Raw genomic sequence first — 19,540 nt, 5'->3', positions numbered from 1 at the left:
TTACAGGCCCATTAATATATAGAGAATTTTACTTCTGGTAGGAGAGAAAGTTCTATGAACTGAAGGCAGGAAATGATGGGGGTGATAGTCCAGGGGTGCAGGGCCGCACACACTCACCAGACATGATGGGGGCCACAGATCGGGGAGGACAGATCTAGACGCAGGTGCTACACCGTCACCTTGTGCTGCGGCTCCTGGGTCATCTGTAGTTTCCTCATTGTGAGCTGGAGAAGAAGTTAAAGAGTTAATCCTGATAACTCATTGTGTGGGCGGAAACCTGAATCATCTGCACTCAGGGCCTGATAACAGAGAGCAATGACTGCACTCAAAGGGAGAGGAAGCCAGAACACTCCATAGGTTGTGCAGGTGACTGCAGTCTATTGCTCTCTGTCATCAGCCATTGTAAGGTGGGAGAAGCTCACTCTAGAGAATGATGCAGAGATTTCCCTGTCTCCTGTGATCTCTGTTTATATCACATATATCATCCTCTGATATCAGCCCCTCTTATAACGCTCCAGTACTGATATAACCTCCAGACATTACACCATATGTGACTGATATCAGCCCCTCTTATAATGCTCCAGTACTGATATAACCCCCAGACATTACACCATATGTGACTGATATCAGCCCCTCTTATAACGCTCCAGTGCTGATATAACCTCCAGACATTACACCATATGTGACTGATATCAGCCCCTCTTATAACGCTCCAGTACTGATATAACCTCCAGACATTACACCATATGTGACTGATATCAGCCCCTCTTATAACTCTCCAGTACTGATATAACCCCCAGACATTACATCATATGTGACTGATATCAGCCCCTCTTATAACGCTCCAGTACTGATATAACCTCCAGACATTACACCATATGTGACTGATATCAGCCCCTCTTATAACGCTCCAGTACTGATATAACCTCCAGACATTACACCATATGTGACTGATATCAGCCCCTCTTATAACTCTCCAGTACTGATATAACCCCCAGACATTACATCATATGTGACTGATATCAGCCCCTCTTATAACTCTCCAGTACTGATATAACCCCCAGACATTACATCATATGTGACTGATATCAGCCCCTCTTATAACGCTCCAGTACTGATATAACCCCCAGACATTACACCATATGTGACTGATATCAGCCCCTCTTATAACTCTCCAGTACTGATATAACCCCCAGACATTACATCATATGTGACTGATATCAGCCCCTCTTATAACGCTCCAGTACTGATATAACCCCCAGACATTACACCATATGTGACTGATATCAGCCCCTCTTATAACTCTCCAGTACTGATATAACCCCCAGACATTACATCATATGTGACTGATATCAGCCCCTCTTATAACGCTCCAGTACTGATATAACCTCCAGACATTACACCATATGTGACTGATATCAGCCCCTCTTATAACGCTCCAGTACTGATATAACCTCCAGACATTACACCATATGTGACTGATATCAGCCCCTCTTATAATGCTCCAGTACTGATATAACCTCCAGACATTACATCATGTGTGACTGATATCAGCCCCTCTTATAACTCTCCAGTACTGATATAACCCCCAGACATTACACCATATGTGACTGATATCAGCCCCTCTTATAACTCTCCAGTACTGATATAACCTCCAGACATTACACCATATGTGACTGATATCAGCCCCTCTTATAATGCTCCAGTACTGATATAACCTCCAGACATTACATCATGTGTGACTGATATCAGCCCCTCTTATAACTCTCCAGTACTGATATAACCTCCAGACATTACACCATAGGTGACTGATATCAGCCCCTCTTATAACGCTCCAGTACTGATATAACCCCCCAGACATTACACCATATGTGACTGATATCAGCCCCTCTTATAACTCTCCAGTACTGATATAACCCCCAGACATTACACCATATGTGACTGATATCAGCCCCTCTTATAATGCTCCAGTACTGATATAACCTCCAGACATTACACCATATGTGACTGATATCAGCCCCTCTTATAATGCTCCAGTACTGATATAACCTCCAGACATTACACCATATGTGACTGATATCAGCCCCTCTTATAATGCTCCAGTACTGATATAACCTCCAGACATTACACCATATGTGACTGATATCAGCCCCTCTTATAACGCTCCTGTACTGATATAACCTCCAGACATTACACCATATGTGACTGATATCAGCCCCTCTTATAATGCTCCAGTACTGATATAACCTCCAGACATTACATCATGTGTGACTGATATCAGCCCCTCTTATAACTCTCCAGTACTGATATAACCTCCAGACATTACACCATAGGTGACTGATATCAGCCCCTCTTATAACGCTCCAGTACTGATATAACCCCCCAGACATTACACCATATGTGACTGATATCAGCCCCTCTTATAACTCTCCAGTACTGATATAACCCCCAGACATTACACCATATGTGACTGATATCAGCCCCTCTTATAATGCTCCAGTACTGATATAACCTCCAGACATTACATCATGTGTGACTGATATCAGCCCCTCTTATAACTCTCCAGTACTGATATAACCCCCAGACATTACACCATATGTGACTGATATCAGCCTCTCTTATAATGCTCCAGTACTGATATAACCTCCAGACATTACACCATATGTGACTGATATCAGCCCCTCTTATAACCCTCCAGTACTGATATAACCTCCAGACATTACACCATATGTGACTGATATCAGCTCAGCTCCTCTTATAACATTCCAGTACTGATATAACCTCCAGACATTACATCATATGTGACTGATATCAGCCCCTCTTATAACGCTCCAGTACTGATATAACCTCCAGACATTACACCATATGTGACTGATATCAGCCCCTCTTATAACTCTCCAGTACTGATATAACCCCCAGACATTACACCATATGTGACTGATATCAGCCTCTCTTATAATGCTCCAGTACTGATATAACCTCCAGACATTACACCATATGTGACTGATATCAGCCACTCTTATAACCCTCCAGTACTGATATAACCTCCAGACATTACACCATATGTGACTGATATCAGCTCAGCTCCTCTTATAACATTCCAGTACTGATATAACCTCCAGACATTACATCATATGTGACTGATATCAGCCCCTCTTATAACGCTCCAGTACTGATATAACCTCCAGACATTACACCATATGTGACTGATATCAGCCCCTCTTATAACACTCCAGTACTGATATAACCCCCAGACATTACACCATATGTGACTGATATCAGCCCCTCTTATAACATTCCAGTACTGATATAACCTCCAGACATTACACCATATGTGACTGATATCAGCTCCTCTTATAATATTCCAGTACTGATATAACCTCCAGACATTACATCATATGTGACTGATATCAGCCCCTCTTATAACGCTCCAGTACTGATATAACCTCCAGACATTACACCATATGTGACTGATATCAGCCCCTCTTATAACGCTCCAGTACTGATATAACCTCCAGACATTACATCATATGTGACTGATATCAGCCCCTCTTATAATGCTCCAGAACTGATATAACCACCAGACATTACACCATATGTGACTGATATCAGCCCCTCTTATAATGCTCCAGTACTGATATAACCCTCAGATATTACACCATATGTGACTGATATCAGCCCCTCTTATAACGCTACAGTACTGATATAACCTCCAGACATTACACCATATGTGACTGATATCAGCCCCTCTTATAACGCTCCAGTACTGATATAGCCTCCAGACATTACATCATATGTTACTGATATCAGCCCCTCTTATAACGCTCCAGTACTGATATAACCTCCAGACATTACACCATATGTGACTGATATCAGCCTCTCTTATAACGCTCCAGTATTGATATAACCTCCAGACATTACACCATATGTGACTGATATCAGCCCCTCTTATAACGCTCCAGTACTGATATAACCTCCAGACATTACACTATATGTGACTAATATCAGCCTTTCTTATAACACTCCAGTACTGATATAACCCCCAGACATTACACCATATGTGACTGATATCAGCCTCTCTTATAATGCTCCAGTACTGATATAACCCCCAAACATTACATCATATGTTATAAGAGGGGCTGATATCAGTCACATATGGTGTAATATCTGGGGGTTATATCAGTACTGGAGCGTTATAAGAGGGGCTGATATCAGTCACATATGATGTAATGTCTGGAGGTTATATCAGCACTGGAGTTAGTCTGACATGACTTATTAGTTACAAACCCATGCTGACTCTGTTTAATCACTTCATTCTTATCCAGGTGCTGACATACATGTTGTTTAATAATTTGTTCAAAGATCTTTCCTGGTATAGAAGTCAGACTCACCGGCCTATAGTTGCCTGGGTCCACCTTCTTCCCCTTTTTGAAGATAGGAACAACATTTGCTCTTCTCCAGTCTTCTGGCACTTCTCCTGTTCTCCAAGAATTTTCAAAGATTATGGAGAGGGGTTCAAAAATATCTTCTGCTATCTCCTTCAGTACTCTGGGGTATAATTCATCTGGACCTGGAGACTTGAATTCATTTAGGTTAGCTAAGTGTTTCCTCACTATCTTTCTGTTAATAGATATCCTGGATTCTTCTATTCCCTTAATAGGACAGTGAAGAACAGTTGATGTTATAAGAGGGGCTGATATCAGCCACATATGGTGAAATGTCTGGGGGTGATATCAGTACTGGAGCGTTATAAGAGGGGCTGACATCAGTCACATATGATGTAATGTCTGGGGGTTATATCAGTACTGGAGCGTTATAAGAGGGGCTGATATCCGTCACATATGGTGTAATGTCTGGGGGTGATATCAGTACTGGAGCGTTATAAGAGGGGCTGATATCAGTCACCTATGGTGTAATGTCTGGGGGTTATATCAGTACTGGAGCGTTATAAGAGGGGCTGATATCAGTCACATATGGTGTAATGTCTGGAGGTTATATCAGTACTGGAGCGTTATAAGAGGGGCTGATATCAGTCACATATGGTGTAATGTCTGGGGGTGATATCAGTACTGGAGCGTTATAAGAGGGGCTGATATCAGTCACATATGGTGTAATGTCTGGAGGTTATATCAGTACTGGAGCGTTATAAGAGGGGCTGATATCAGTCACATATGATGTAATGTCTGGGGGTTATATCAGTACTGGAGTGTTATAAGAGGGGCTGATATCAGTCACATATGATGTAATGTCTGGAGGTTATAGCTGTACTGGAGCGTTATAAGAGGGGCTGATATCAGTCACATATGGTGTAATGTCTGGAGGTTATATCAGTACTGGAGTGTTATAAGAGGGGCTGATATCAGTCACATATGGTGTAATGTCTGGGGGTTATATCAGTACTGGAGCGTTATAAGAGGGGCTGATATCAGTCACATATGATGTAATGTCTGGAGGTTATAGCTGTACTGGAGCGTTATAAGAGGGGCTGATATCAGTCACATATGGTGTAATGTCTGGGGGTTATATGTGACTGATATCAGCCCCTCTTATAATTTTGGTTACAGTGGAGCTTTTTATTCCAGTTCTCTGATGAGATGACTGATAATGAAATGGTTTATGACAAAAAATAATAGAATTAATTCACAAGAAATGTTGTTAGGTTTGGCTCTTGGTTTAGTGGGGGGGAGTACTGGACACGCTCGCACCTCCTCATTTGTGCCCACAGCCATTTTCCCCTGTATACATTGTAACAAGTAACCTCTTAGAGGGACTTTTCCTTCCACAGTTAGGAGTTACATGTTTGTAAACACTCCCAGTTGCTAGGAGACAGCATTGTTAACTCTTTATTGCCCTTCTGACATCTACTCACATTGACAATATATAATCTTTGCAGATTTTCACTGTATGTTCGGTTTTTCTCCTTGAAGACCTTTATATGTTTGATTTGGGGGCTACAGTGAGCGCCCACCGCTGAGAATCTTACATAGCAGCTGCACTGCAGGGATTCTCATCTCTTCTGGTGCATCAGGTGTAAAGGTATCCATAGAGATGAGATAGACAGTCACATCCTCTGCAGGTGTCAGCATTAGCACCATAAGGGTTGAGTTACCTCTGCAGCAGCAAAAATCATCAGATCACGGCCCATTTGGACTGAAAGGGGTATCCTGGCGCTGGAATATCACTTTAAGACCCCGTTCACATGTTCAGTATTATACATCAGTATTTGTAGCCAAAACCAGGAGTGGAACAATCAGAGGAAAAGTAGAATATAAACACGTCACCACTTCTGTATTGTCACCGACTTCTGGTTTTGGCTTACAAATACTGATGTTCAAAAACTGAATGTGTGAACGTGGCCAAAGAGAATGATCTATGAACAAAGACCTATCCTAGCCACCTCGACAGCTTAGATACAGAGTCCTGTAGAAACTGTAGTCTGAAGATTACAGCTCTGAATTAAATTCAGCACCATCACAATATAGACGAAAGGTCTGTAACTTTCCTCAAAAATCACTCCTCTTAATTCTGATAAAAACTGGAATTGTCATATTTGAAAATAAAAAAGTTCTAATCGCAAACAGAATAACAATAGTATTATATTATATACTACTACCAATACTCATAATAATAATAAATCTAGGAGTTTGTGACAATTGTATCTAGATTACAACACTTTATGAAAAGCACAGTAAATCTCCCTTCTGTGCTGATAATTCTTACACTGTCTCAGTCTGTAGTCTAGGCTCATAGGCTCAGATAAAGCTGTGCAGAGCAGGCAGCTTTATCACTTTATAATGGAGAATGATCCAATGTTCCCATTCACTGACTGCAAGCAAAGATCTTGAAGCATAAAGTGATTCAACAGCCAAGTTTTAAAAACACAGAAGAGTAAGCGAGGTCTGACTGGGAAAATTGCAGTGTAAGAGGCCTATATTTCATTTATCCCCCCCCCCTTCCCAATAGGGCAGATTTGCTGCAAATCTTCTGAAATGTTAGCTGGAATGTAGTGACATCTGACAGATTCTACATCTGTGATCAATGCGACTCTTAAGCTTCATTTTTTTCCTAGGAAAACATAACGAGGCCCCTGCTTAATTTATTATATTATTAAGGGTAAAATGGCCTCGGGGACGTCAGATCCCAAATTCCCAGGAGAATTATCTCCTCTTGGCTATTTTAAGGAGAACATATTTCCACTGTTTATAAAGAAAAGTTCAGATATGAAGCCCAGAATCCAAATCTATCTTATAATATCCCCACACGAGTGTCATAATTATTAGTGACCACAGAAATAAGTTACATGAGAATCATGAGGCAGCCGAGAAAAGAGAAAGTGACAACTCATACTAATCCCTTATTTGCCGGCATATCATTGATATAATACTGCCTTTATATACAAGAATATAACTACTATAATACTGCTCCTATATACAAGAATATAACTATTAGAATACTGCTCCTATGTACAAGAATTTAACTACTATAATACTGCTCCTATGTATAAGAATATAACTACTATAATACTGCTCCTATATACAAGAATATAGCTACTATAATACTGCTCCTATGTACAAGAATATAACTACTATAATACTGCTCCCTATGTACAAGAATATAACTACTATAATACTGCTCCCTATGTACAAGAATATAGCTACTATAATACTGCCCCCTATGTACTAGAATATAACTACTATAATACTGCTCCTATGTACAAGAATATAACTACTATAATACTGCTCCTATGTACAAGAATATAACTACTATAATACTGCTCCTATGTACAAGAATATAACTACTATAATACTGCTCCTATATACAAGAATATAACTACTATAATACTGCCCCTATGTACAAGAATATAACTACTATAATACTGCTCCCTATGTACAAGAATATAACTACTATAATATTGCTCCTATGTACAAGAATATAGCTACTATAATACTGCTCCTATGTACAAGAATATAACTACTATAATACTGCTCCCTATGTACAAGAATATAACTACTATAATACTGCTCCCTATGTACAAGAATATAGCTACTATAATACTGCCCCCTATGTACTAGAATATAACTACTATAATACTGCCCCTATGTACAAGAATATAACTACTATAATACTGCCCCTATGTACAAGAATATAACTACTATAATACTGCTCCTATGTACAAGAATATAACTACTATAATACTGCCCCTATGTACAAGAATATAACTACTATAATACTGCCCCTATGTACAAGAATATAACTACTATAATACTGCTCCTATGTACAAGAATATAACTACTATAATACTGCCCCCTATGTACAAGAATATAACTACTATAATACTGCTCCTATGTACAAGAATATAACTACTATAATACTGCTCCCTATGTACAAGAATATAACTACTATAATATTGCTCCTATGTACAAGAATATAGCTACTATAATACTGCTCCTATGTACAAGAATATAACTACTATAATACTGCTCCCTATGTACAAGAATATAACTACTATAATACTGCTCCCTATGTACAAGAATATAGCTACTATAATACTGCCCCCTATGTACTAGAATATAACTACTATAATACTGCCCCTATGTACAAGAATATAACTACTATAATACTGCCCCTATGTACAAGAATATAACTACTATAATACTGCTCCTATGTACAAGAATATAACTACTATAATACTGCCCCTATGTACAAGAATATAACTACTATAATACTGCCCCTATGTACAAGAATATAACTACTATAATACTGCCCCTATGTACAAGAATATAACTACTATAATACTGCTCCTATGTACAAGAATATAACTACTATAATACTGCCCCCTATGTACAAGAATATAACTACTATAATACTGCTCCTATGTACAAGAATATAACTACTATAATACTGCACCTATATACAAGAATATAACTACTAGAATACTGCCCCTATGTACAAGAATATAACTACTATAATACTACCTCCTATATACAAGAATATAACTACTAGAATACTGCCCCCCTATGTACAAGAATATAACTACTATAATACTGCTCCTATGTACAAGAATATAACTACTATAATACTGCTCCTATGTACAAGAATATAACTACTATAATACTGCTCCTATGTACAAGAATATAACCACTATAATACTGCTCCTATGTACAAGAATATAACTACTATAATACTGCCCCTATGTACAAGAATATAACTACTATAATACTGCCCCTATGTACAAGAATATAACTACTATAATAATGCTCCTATGTACAAGAATATAACTACTATAATACTGCTCCTATGTACAAGAATATAACTACTATAATACTGCTCCTATGTACAAGAATATAACTACTATAATACTGCTCCTATGTACAAGAATATAACTACTATAATACTGCTCCTATGTACAAGAATATAACTACTATAATACTGCTCCTATGTACAAGAATATAACTACTATAATACTGCCCCTATGTACAAGAATATAACTACTATAATACTGCCCCTATGTACAAGAATATAACTACTATAATACTGCCCCTATGTACAAGAATATAACTACTATAATACTGCTCCTATGTACAAGAATATAACTACTATAATACTGCCCCCTATGTACAAGAATATAACTACTATAATACTGCTCCTATGTACAAGAATATAACTACTATAATACTGCACCTATATACAAGAATATAACTACTAGAATACTGCCCCTATGTACAAGAATATAACTACTATAATACTACCTCCTATATACAAGAATATAACTACTAGAATACTGCCCCCCTATGTACAAGAATATAACTACTATAATACTGCTCCTATGTACAAGAATATAACTACTATAATACTGCTCCTATGTACAAGAATATAACTACTATAATACTGCTCCTATGTACAAGAATATAACCACTATAATACTGCTCCTATGTACAAGAATATAACTACTATAATACTGCCCCTATGTACAAGAATATAACTACTATAATACTGCCCCTATGTACAAGAATATAACTACTATAATAATGCTCCTATGTACAAGAATATAACTACTATAATACTGCTCCCTATGTACAAGAATATAACTACTATAATACTGCCCCTATGTACAAGAATATAACTACTATAATACTGCCCCTATATACAAGAATATAACTACTATAATACTGCTCCTATGTACAAGAATATAACTACTATAATACTGCTCCTATGTACAAGAATATAACTACTATAATACTGCTCCCTATGTACAAGAATATAACTACTATAATACTGCTCCTATGTACAAGAATATAACTACTATAATACTGCCCCTATGTACAAGAATATAACTACTATAATACTGCCCCTATATACAAGAATATAACTACTATAATACTGCTCCTATGTACAAGAATATAACTACTATAATACTGCTCCTATGTACAAGAATATAACTACTATAATACTGCTCCCTATGTACAAGAATATAACTACTATAATACTGCTCCCTATGTACAAGAATATAGCTACTATAATACTGCCCCCTATGTACTAGAATATAACTACTATAATACTGCCCCTATGTACAAGAATATAACTACTATAATACTGCCCCTATGTACAAGAATATAACTACTATAATACTGCTCCTATGTACAAGAATATAACTACTATAATACTGCCCCTATGTACAAGAATATAACTACTATAATACTGCCCCTATGTACAAGAATATAACTACTATAATACTGCCCCTATGTACAAGAATATAACTACTATAATACTGCTCCTATGTACAAGAATATAACTACTATAATACTGCCCCCTATGTACAAGAATATAACTACTATAATACTGCTCCTATGTACAAGAATATAACTACTATAATACTGCACCTATATACAAGAATATAACTACTATAATACTGCCCCTATGTACAAGAATATAACTACTATAATACTGCTCCTATATACAAGAATATAACTACTATAATACTGCTCCTATGTACAAGAATATAACTACTATAATACTGCTCCTATGTACAAGAATATAACTACTATAATACTGCTCCTACCTGCAATGTATGGGGGGCAGTGAAGTTCTGTACTGTGGGGGGAGCTGTAGGTACAGGTGCACACACATTATACACATCTATCAGCAGCTGCTCAGTAGTTAACAATAACAGTAATAATAATAGAATAATTCTTCTATTGAGCAGAACGTCAGTTCCGCGCCCACAATAGTCGCTGTCTGTCCCTGGGACCCCCATACGCCGCCCCCTATAGCACTTGCTTCTATGATATGGTCTCTGTGAGCTCCTGGGTCGGGGATGATGGGAGCAGGGAGACACTGTGTGCAGCGCTGCGGTATATGTCGGTGCTGCTGTATACACTGCGGGTCTGACAATCCCGCTGCCGGTCCACTCCGCACAAGTTCTGCGCTGGCTCAGTGGGTACGAGCTCCTACTTTCTCCTACCTTGTCCCAGCTCGGGGGATCGGCCGCTGCTCTGCCCTCAGCCTCCGTCTCTTCCTCCTCCCACAGACGAATCCTTCCTGACACATCCCCCAGCGGCGAACGGGTTACACTGGGCTGCGTCCTGGGAGGAAAGGGTTAAAGAGGAAGGAGAGCGGTGACGCCCGGTGACCCGAAACTGGTTCATCATTAACCCGAGAGGCTGGAGCGGAGAGAAAGAGTCAGAGGAAGAGGGGGTGTAATATACAGGTAACATACAGTCGACACAGGGGTGTAATATACAGGTAACATACAGGCGACACAGGGGTGTAATATACAGGTAACATACAGGCGACACAGGGGTGTAATATACAGGTAACATACAGTCGACACAGGGGTGTAATATACAGGTAACATACGGGTGTAATATACAGGTAACATACAGGCGACACAGGGTGTAATATACAGGTAACATACAGGCGACACAGGGGTGTAATATACAGGTAACATACAGTCGACACAGGGGTGTAATATACAGGTAACATACGGGTGTAATATACAGGTAACATACAGGCGACACAGGGTGTAATATACAGGTAACATACAGGCGACACAGGGGTGTAATATACAGGTAACATACAGTCGACACAGGGGTGTAATATACAGGTAACATACAGGCGACACAGGGGTGTAATATACAGGTAACATACAGGCGACACAGGGGTGTAATATACAGGTAATATACAGGCGACACAGGGGTGTAATATACAGGTAACATACAGGCGACACAGGGGTGTAATATACAGGTAACATAAAGGCGACACAGGGGTGTAATATACAGGTAACATACAGGCGACACAGGGGTGTAATATACAGGTAACATACAGGCGACACAGGGGTGTAATATACAGGTAACATACAGTCGACACAGGGGTGTAATATACAGGTAACATACAGGCGACACAGGGGTGTAATATACAGGTAACATACAGGCGACACAGGGGTGTAATATACAGGTAACATACAGTCGACACAGGGGTGTAATATACAGGTAACATACGGGTGTAATATACAGGTAACATACAGGCGACACAGGGTGTAATATACAGGTAACATACAGGCGACACAGGGGTGTAATATACAGGTAACATACAGTCGACACAGGGGTGTAATATACAGGTAACATACGGGTGTAATATACAGGTAACATACAGGCGACACAGGGTGTAATATACAGGTAACATACAGGCGACACAGGGGTGTAATATACAGGTAACATACAGTCGACACAGGGGTGTAATATACAGGTAACATACAGGCGACACAGGGGTGTAATATACAGGTAACATACAGGCGACACAGGGGTGTAATATACAGGTAACATACAGGCGACACAGGGGTGTAATATACAGGTAACATACAGGCGACACAGGGGTGTAATATACAGGTAACATACAGGCGACACAGGGGTGTAATATACAGGTAACATACAGGCGACACAGGGGTGTAATATACAGGCAATATACAGGCGACACAGGGGTGTAATATACAGGTAACATACAGGCGACACAGGGGTGTAATATACAGGTAACATACAGTCGACACAGGGGTGTAATATACAGGTAACATACAGGCGACACAGGGGTGTAATATACAGGTAACATACAGGCGACACAGGGGTGTAATATACAGGTAATATACGGGTGTAATATACAGGTAACATACAGGCGACACAGGGTGTAATATACAGGTAACATACAGGCGACACAGGGGTGTAATATACAGGTAACATACAGGCGACACAGGGGTGTAATATACAGGTAATATACAGGCGACACAGGGGTGTAATATACAGGTAACATACAGGCGACACAGGGGTGTAATATACAGGTAACATACAGGCGACACAGGGGTGTAATATACAGGTAACATACAGGCGACACAGGGGTGTAATATACAGGTAATATACAGGCGACACAGGGGTGTAATATACAGGTAACATACAGGCGACACAGGGGTGTAATATACAGGTAATATACAGGCGACACAGGGGTGTAATATACAGGCGACACGGGTATAATATACAGGTAACATACAGGCGACACAGGGGTGTAATATACAGGTAACATACACATACAGGTGACACGGGTGTAATATACAGGTAACATACAGGCGACACAGGGGTGTAATATACAGGTAATATACAGGCGACACAGGGGTGTAATATACAGGCGACACAGGGGTGTAATATACAGGCGACACGGGTATAATATACAGGTAACATACAGGCGACACAGGGGTGTAATATACAGGTAACATACAGGTGACACCGGGGTGTAATATACAGGCGACACAGGGGTGTAATATACAGGTAACATACAGGCAACACGGGTATAATATACAGGTAACATACAGGCGACACAGGGGTGTAACATACAGGTAACATACAGGCGACACAGGGGTGTAATATACAGGTAATATACAGGCGACACAGGGGTGTAATATACAGGTAACATACAGGCGACACGGGTATAATATACAGGTAACATACAGGCGACACGGGTATAATATACAGGTAACATACAGGTGACACGGGTGTAATATACAGGTAACATACAGGCGACACAGGGGTGTAATATACAGGTAACATACAGGCGACACAGGGGTGTAATATACAGGTAATATACAGGCGACACAGGGGTGTAATATACAGGCGACACGGGTATAATATACAGGTAACATACAGGCGACACAGGGGTGTAATATACAGGTAATATACAGGCGACACAGGGGTGTAATATACAGGTAATATACAGGCCACACAGGGGTGTAATATACAGGCGACACAGGGGTGTAATATACAGGTAACATACAGGCGACACAGGGGTGTATTATACAGGCGACACAGGGGTGTAATATACAGGTAACATACAGGCGACACAGGGGTGTAATATACAGGTAATATACAGGTGACACAGGGGTGTAATATACAGGTAATATACAGGCGACACAGGGGTGTAATATACAGGCGACACAGGGGTGTAATATACAGGTAACATACAGGCGACACAGGGGTGTAATATACAGGTAATATACAGGCGACACAGGGGTGTAATGTACAGGTAACATACAGACGACACAGGGGTGTAATATACAGGTAACATACAGAAGAAAGAACAAGCTATTGTTCGAAACGCGTAATCTACTACTTGTTACTCATGTGAACACACCATTTTTTGCTCTGTTTTGGACTTGTTTTTAACAATAAATTGGACTTGAATTTGCAAAGCTGGACCTTTTTTCTTTTTTCTTGGTTACAATATACAGGCGACACAGGGGTGTAATATACAGGCAATATACAGGTGACACATGGGTGTAATATACAGGTAACATACAGGCGACACAGGGGTGTAATATACAGGTAATATACAGACGACACAGGGTGTAATATACAGGTAATATACAGGCCACACAGGGGTGTAATATACAGGCGACACAGGGGTGTAATATACAGGTAACATACAGGCGACACAGGGGTGTATTATACAGGCGACACAGGGGTGTAATATACAGGTAACATACAGGCGACACAGGGGTGTAATATACAGGTAATATACAGGTGACACAGGGGTGTAATATACAGGTAATATACAGGCGACACAGGGGTGTAATATACAGGCGACACAGGGGTGTAATATACAGGTAACATACAGGCGACACAGGGGTGTAATATACAGGTAATATACAGGCGACACAGGGGTGTAATATACAGGTAATATACAGGCGACACAGGGGTGTAACATACAGGCGACACAGGGGTGTAATGTACAGGTAACATACAGACGACACAGGGGTGTAATATACAGGTAACATACAGAAAAAAGAACAAGCTATTGTTCGAAATGCGTAATCTACTACTTGTTACTCATGTGAACACACCATTTTTTGCTCTGTTTTGGACTTGTTTTTAACAATAAATTGGACTTGAATTTGCAAAGCTGGACCTTTTTTCTTTTTTCTTGGTTACAATATACAGGCGACACAGGGGTGTAATATACAGGCAATATACAGGCGACACAGGGGTGTAATATACAGGTGACACATGGGTGTAATATACAGGTAACATACAGGCGACACAGGGGTGTAATATACAGGTAATATACAGACGACACAGGGTGTAATATACAGGTAATATACAGGCGACACAGGGGTGTAATATACAGGTAATATACAGGCGACACAGGGTGTAATATACAGGTAATATACAGGCGACACAGGGTGTAATATACAGGTAATATACAGGTAATATACAGGCGACACAGGGGTGTAATATACAGGTAATATACAGGCGACACAGGGGTGTAATATACAGGTAATATACAGGCGACACAGGGGTGTAATATACAGGCGACACAGGGGTGTAATATACAGGTAACATATAGGCGACACAGGGGTGTAATATACAGGTAATATACAGACGACACAGGGTGTAATATACAGGTAATATACAGGCGACACAGGGGTGTGATATACAGGTAACATACAGGCGACACAGGGGTGTAATATACAGGTAATATACAGGCAACACGGGTGTAATATACAGGTAATATACAGGCGACACAGGGGTGTAATATACAGGCGACACAGGGGTGTAATATACAGGTAACATACAGGCGACACAGGGGTGTAATATACAGGTAACATACAGGCGACACAGGGGTGTAATATACAGGTAATATACAGGCGACACAGGGGTGTAATATACAGGTAATATACAGGCGACACAGGGGTGTAATATACAGGCGACACAGGGGTGTAATATACAGGTAATATACAGGCGACACGGGTGTAATATACAGATAATATACAGGCGACACAGAGGTGTAATATACAGGCGACACAGGGGTGTAATATACAGGTAACATACAGGCGACACAGGGGTGTAATATACAGGTAATATACAGGCGACACAGGGTGTAATATACAGGTAATATACAGGCGACACAGGGTGTAATATACAGGTAATATACAGGTAATATACAGGCGACACAGGGGTGTAATATACAGGTAATATACAGGCGACACAGGGGTGTAATATACAGGTAATATACAGGCGACACAGGGGTGTAATATACAGGTGACACATGGGTGTAATATACAGGTAACATACAGGCGACACAGGGGTGTAATATACAGGTAATATACAGACGACACAGGGTGTAATATACAGGTAATATACAGGCGACACAGGGGTGTAATATACAGGTAATATACAGGCGACACAGGGTGTAATATACAGGTAATATACAGGTAATATACAGGCGACACAGGGGTATAATATACAGGTAATATACAGGCGACACAGGGGTGTAATATACAGGTAATATACAGGCGACACAGGGGTGTAATATACAGGCGACACAGGGGTGTAATATACAGGTAACATATAGGCGACACAGGGGTGTAATATACAGGTAATATACAGACGACACAGGGTGTAATATACAGGTAATATACAGGCGACACAGGGGTGTAATATACAGGTAACATACAGGCGACACAGGGGTGTAATATACAGGTAATATACAGGCAACACGGGTGTAATATACAGGTAATATACAGGCGACACAGGGGTGTAATATACAGGCGACACAGGGGTGTAATATACAGGTAACATACAGGCGACACAGGGGTGTAATATACAGGTAACATACAGGCGACACAGGGGTGTAATATACAGGTAATATACAGGCGACACAGGGGTGTAATATACAGGTAATATACAGGCGACACAGGGGTGTAATATACAGGCGACACAGGGGTGTAATATACAGGTAATATACAGGCGACACGGGTGTAATATACAGGTAATATACAGGCGACACAGAGGTGTGATATACAGGCGACACAGGGGTGTAATATACAGGTAACATACAGGCGACACAGGGGTGTAATATACAGGTAATATACAGGTGACACAGGGGTGTAATATACAGGCGACACAGGGGTGTAATATACAGGCGACACAGGGGTGTAATATACAGGTAACATACAGGCGACACAGGGGTGTAATATACAGGTAACATACAGACGACACAGGGGTGTAATATACAGGTAACATACTGGCGACACGGGTATAATATACAGGTAATATACAGGCCACACAGGGGTGTAATATACAGGTAACATACAGGCGACACAGGGGTGTAATATACAGGTAACATACAGGCGACACAGGGGTGTAATATACAGGTAACATACAGGCGACACGGGTATAATATACAGTTAACATACAGGTGACACGGGTATAATATACAGGTAACATACAGGCGACACAGGGGTGTAATATACAGGTAATATACAGGCGACACGGGTGTAATATACAGGTAACATACAGGCGACACAGGGGTGTAATATACAGGTAACATACAGGCGACACGGGTATAATATACAGGTAATATACAGGCGACACGGGTGTAATATACAGGCGACACAGGGGTGTAATATACAGGCCACACAGGGGTGTAATATACAGGCGACACAGGGGTGTAATATACAGGTAACATACAGGCGACACAGGGGTGTAATATACAGGTAACATACAGGCGACACGGGTATAATATACAGGTAATATACAGGCGACACGGGTGTAATATACAGGCGACACAGGGGTGTAATATACAGGTAATATACAGGCGACACAGGGGTGTAATATACAGGCGACACAGGGGTGTAATATACAGGTAACATACAGGCGACACGGGTATAATATACAGGTAATATACAGGCGACATGGGTGTAATATACAGGCGACATACAGGCGACACAGGGGTGTAATATACAGGTAATATACAGGCGACACAGGGGTGTAATATACAGGTAATATACAGGCGACACAGGGGTGTAATATACAGGTAATATACAGGCGACACAGGGATGTAATATACAGGTAATATACAGGCGACACAGGGGTGTAATATACAGGCGACACAGGGGTGTAATATACAGGTAACATACAGGCGACACAGGGGTGTAATATACAGGTAATATACAGGCGACACAGGGGTGTAATATACAGGTAATATACAGGCGACACAGGGGTGTAATATTCAGGCGACACAGGGGTGTAATATACAGGTAATATAGAGGCGACACGGGTGTAATATACAGGTAATATACAGCCGACACAGGGGTGTAATATACAGGCGACACAGGGGTGTAATATACAGGCGACACAGGGGTGTAATATACAGGTAACATACAGGCGACACAGGGGTGTAATATACAGGTAATATACAGGCAACACAGGGGTGTAATATACAGGTAATATACAGGCGACAAAGGGGTGTAATATACAGGCGACACAGGGGTGTAATATACAGGTAATATACAGGCGACACGGGTGTAATATACAGGTAATATACAGGCGACACAGGGGTGTAATATACAGGCGACACAGGGGTGTAATATACAGGTAACATATAGGCGACACGGGTGTAATATACAGGTAATATACAGGTGACACAGGGGTGTAATATACAGGTAACATACAGGCGACACAGGGGTGTAATATACAGGTAATATACAGATGACACAGGGTGTAATATACAGGTAATATACAGGCGACACAGGGGTGTAATATACAGGTAACATACAGGCGACACAGGGGTGTAATATACAGGTAATATACAGGCGACACAGGGGTGTAATATACAGGTAATATACAGACGACACAGGGGTGTAATATACAGGCGACACAGGGGTGTAATATACAGGTAACATACAGGCGACACAGGGGTGTAATATACAGGTAACATACAGGCGACACAGGGGTGTAATATACAGGTAACATACAGGCGACACAGGGGTGTAATATACAGGCGACACAGGGGTGTAATATACAGGCGACACAGGGGTGTAATATACAGGCGACACAGGGGTGTAATATACAGGCGACACAGGGGTGTAATATACAGGTAACATACAGGCGACACAGGGGTGTAATATACAGGTAATATACAGACGACACAGGGTGTAATATACAGGTAATATACAGGCGACACAGGGGTGTAATATACAGGTAATATACAGGCGACACAGGGT

The 19,540-nt window shown here is 40.6% G+C and overlaps 1 protein-coding gene across 5 annotated transcripts in view; it reads right to left on the bottom strand.

The window, feature by feature from the left end:
- The window catches only part of LOC141048854 (uncharacterized), a 69,504-nt gene that overhangs the window by 4,260 nt on the left and 45,704 nt on the right, over positions 1 to 19,540 (bottom strand). Inside the window, exons 1-3 of one of the 5 annotated variants that reach the window (XM_073544938.1) lie at positions 11,462 to 11,544; positions 4,392 to 4,652; positions 118 to 224 (exon numbers count right to left, since the gene is read on the bottom strand). In XM_073544938.1, the coding sequence (XP_073401039.1) occupies positions 118 to 124 (7 nt within the window). In that variant the 5' untranslated portion in view covers positions 125 to 224; positions 4,392 to 4,652; positions 11,462 to 11,544. The other 4 variants (XM_073544939.1, XM_073544937.1, XM_073544942.1 and 1 more) reach the window with 4 other exon arrangements.

The sequence above is a fragment of the Dendrobates tinctorius genome, unplaced genomic scaffold (genome assembly GCF_039654945.1).
Source record: "Dendrobates tinctorius isolate UK_male_01 unplaced genomic scaffold, ASM3965494v1 ptg000138l, whole genome shotgun sequence".
Lineage (NCBI taxonomy): Eukaryota > Metazoa > Chordata > Amphibia > Anura > Dendrobatidae > Dendrobates > Dendrobates tinctorius.
Note: the sequence above shows the minus strand (reverse complement) of the source record. Positions and strands in the feature narration are given on the sequence as shown.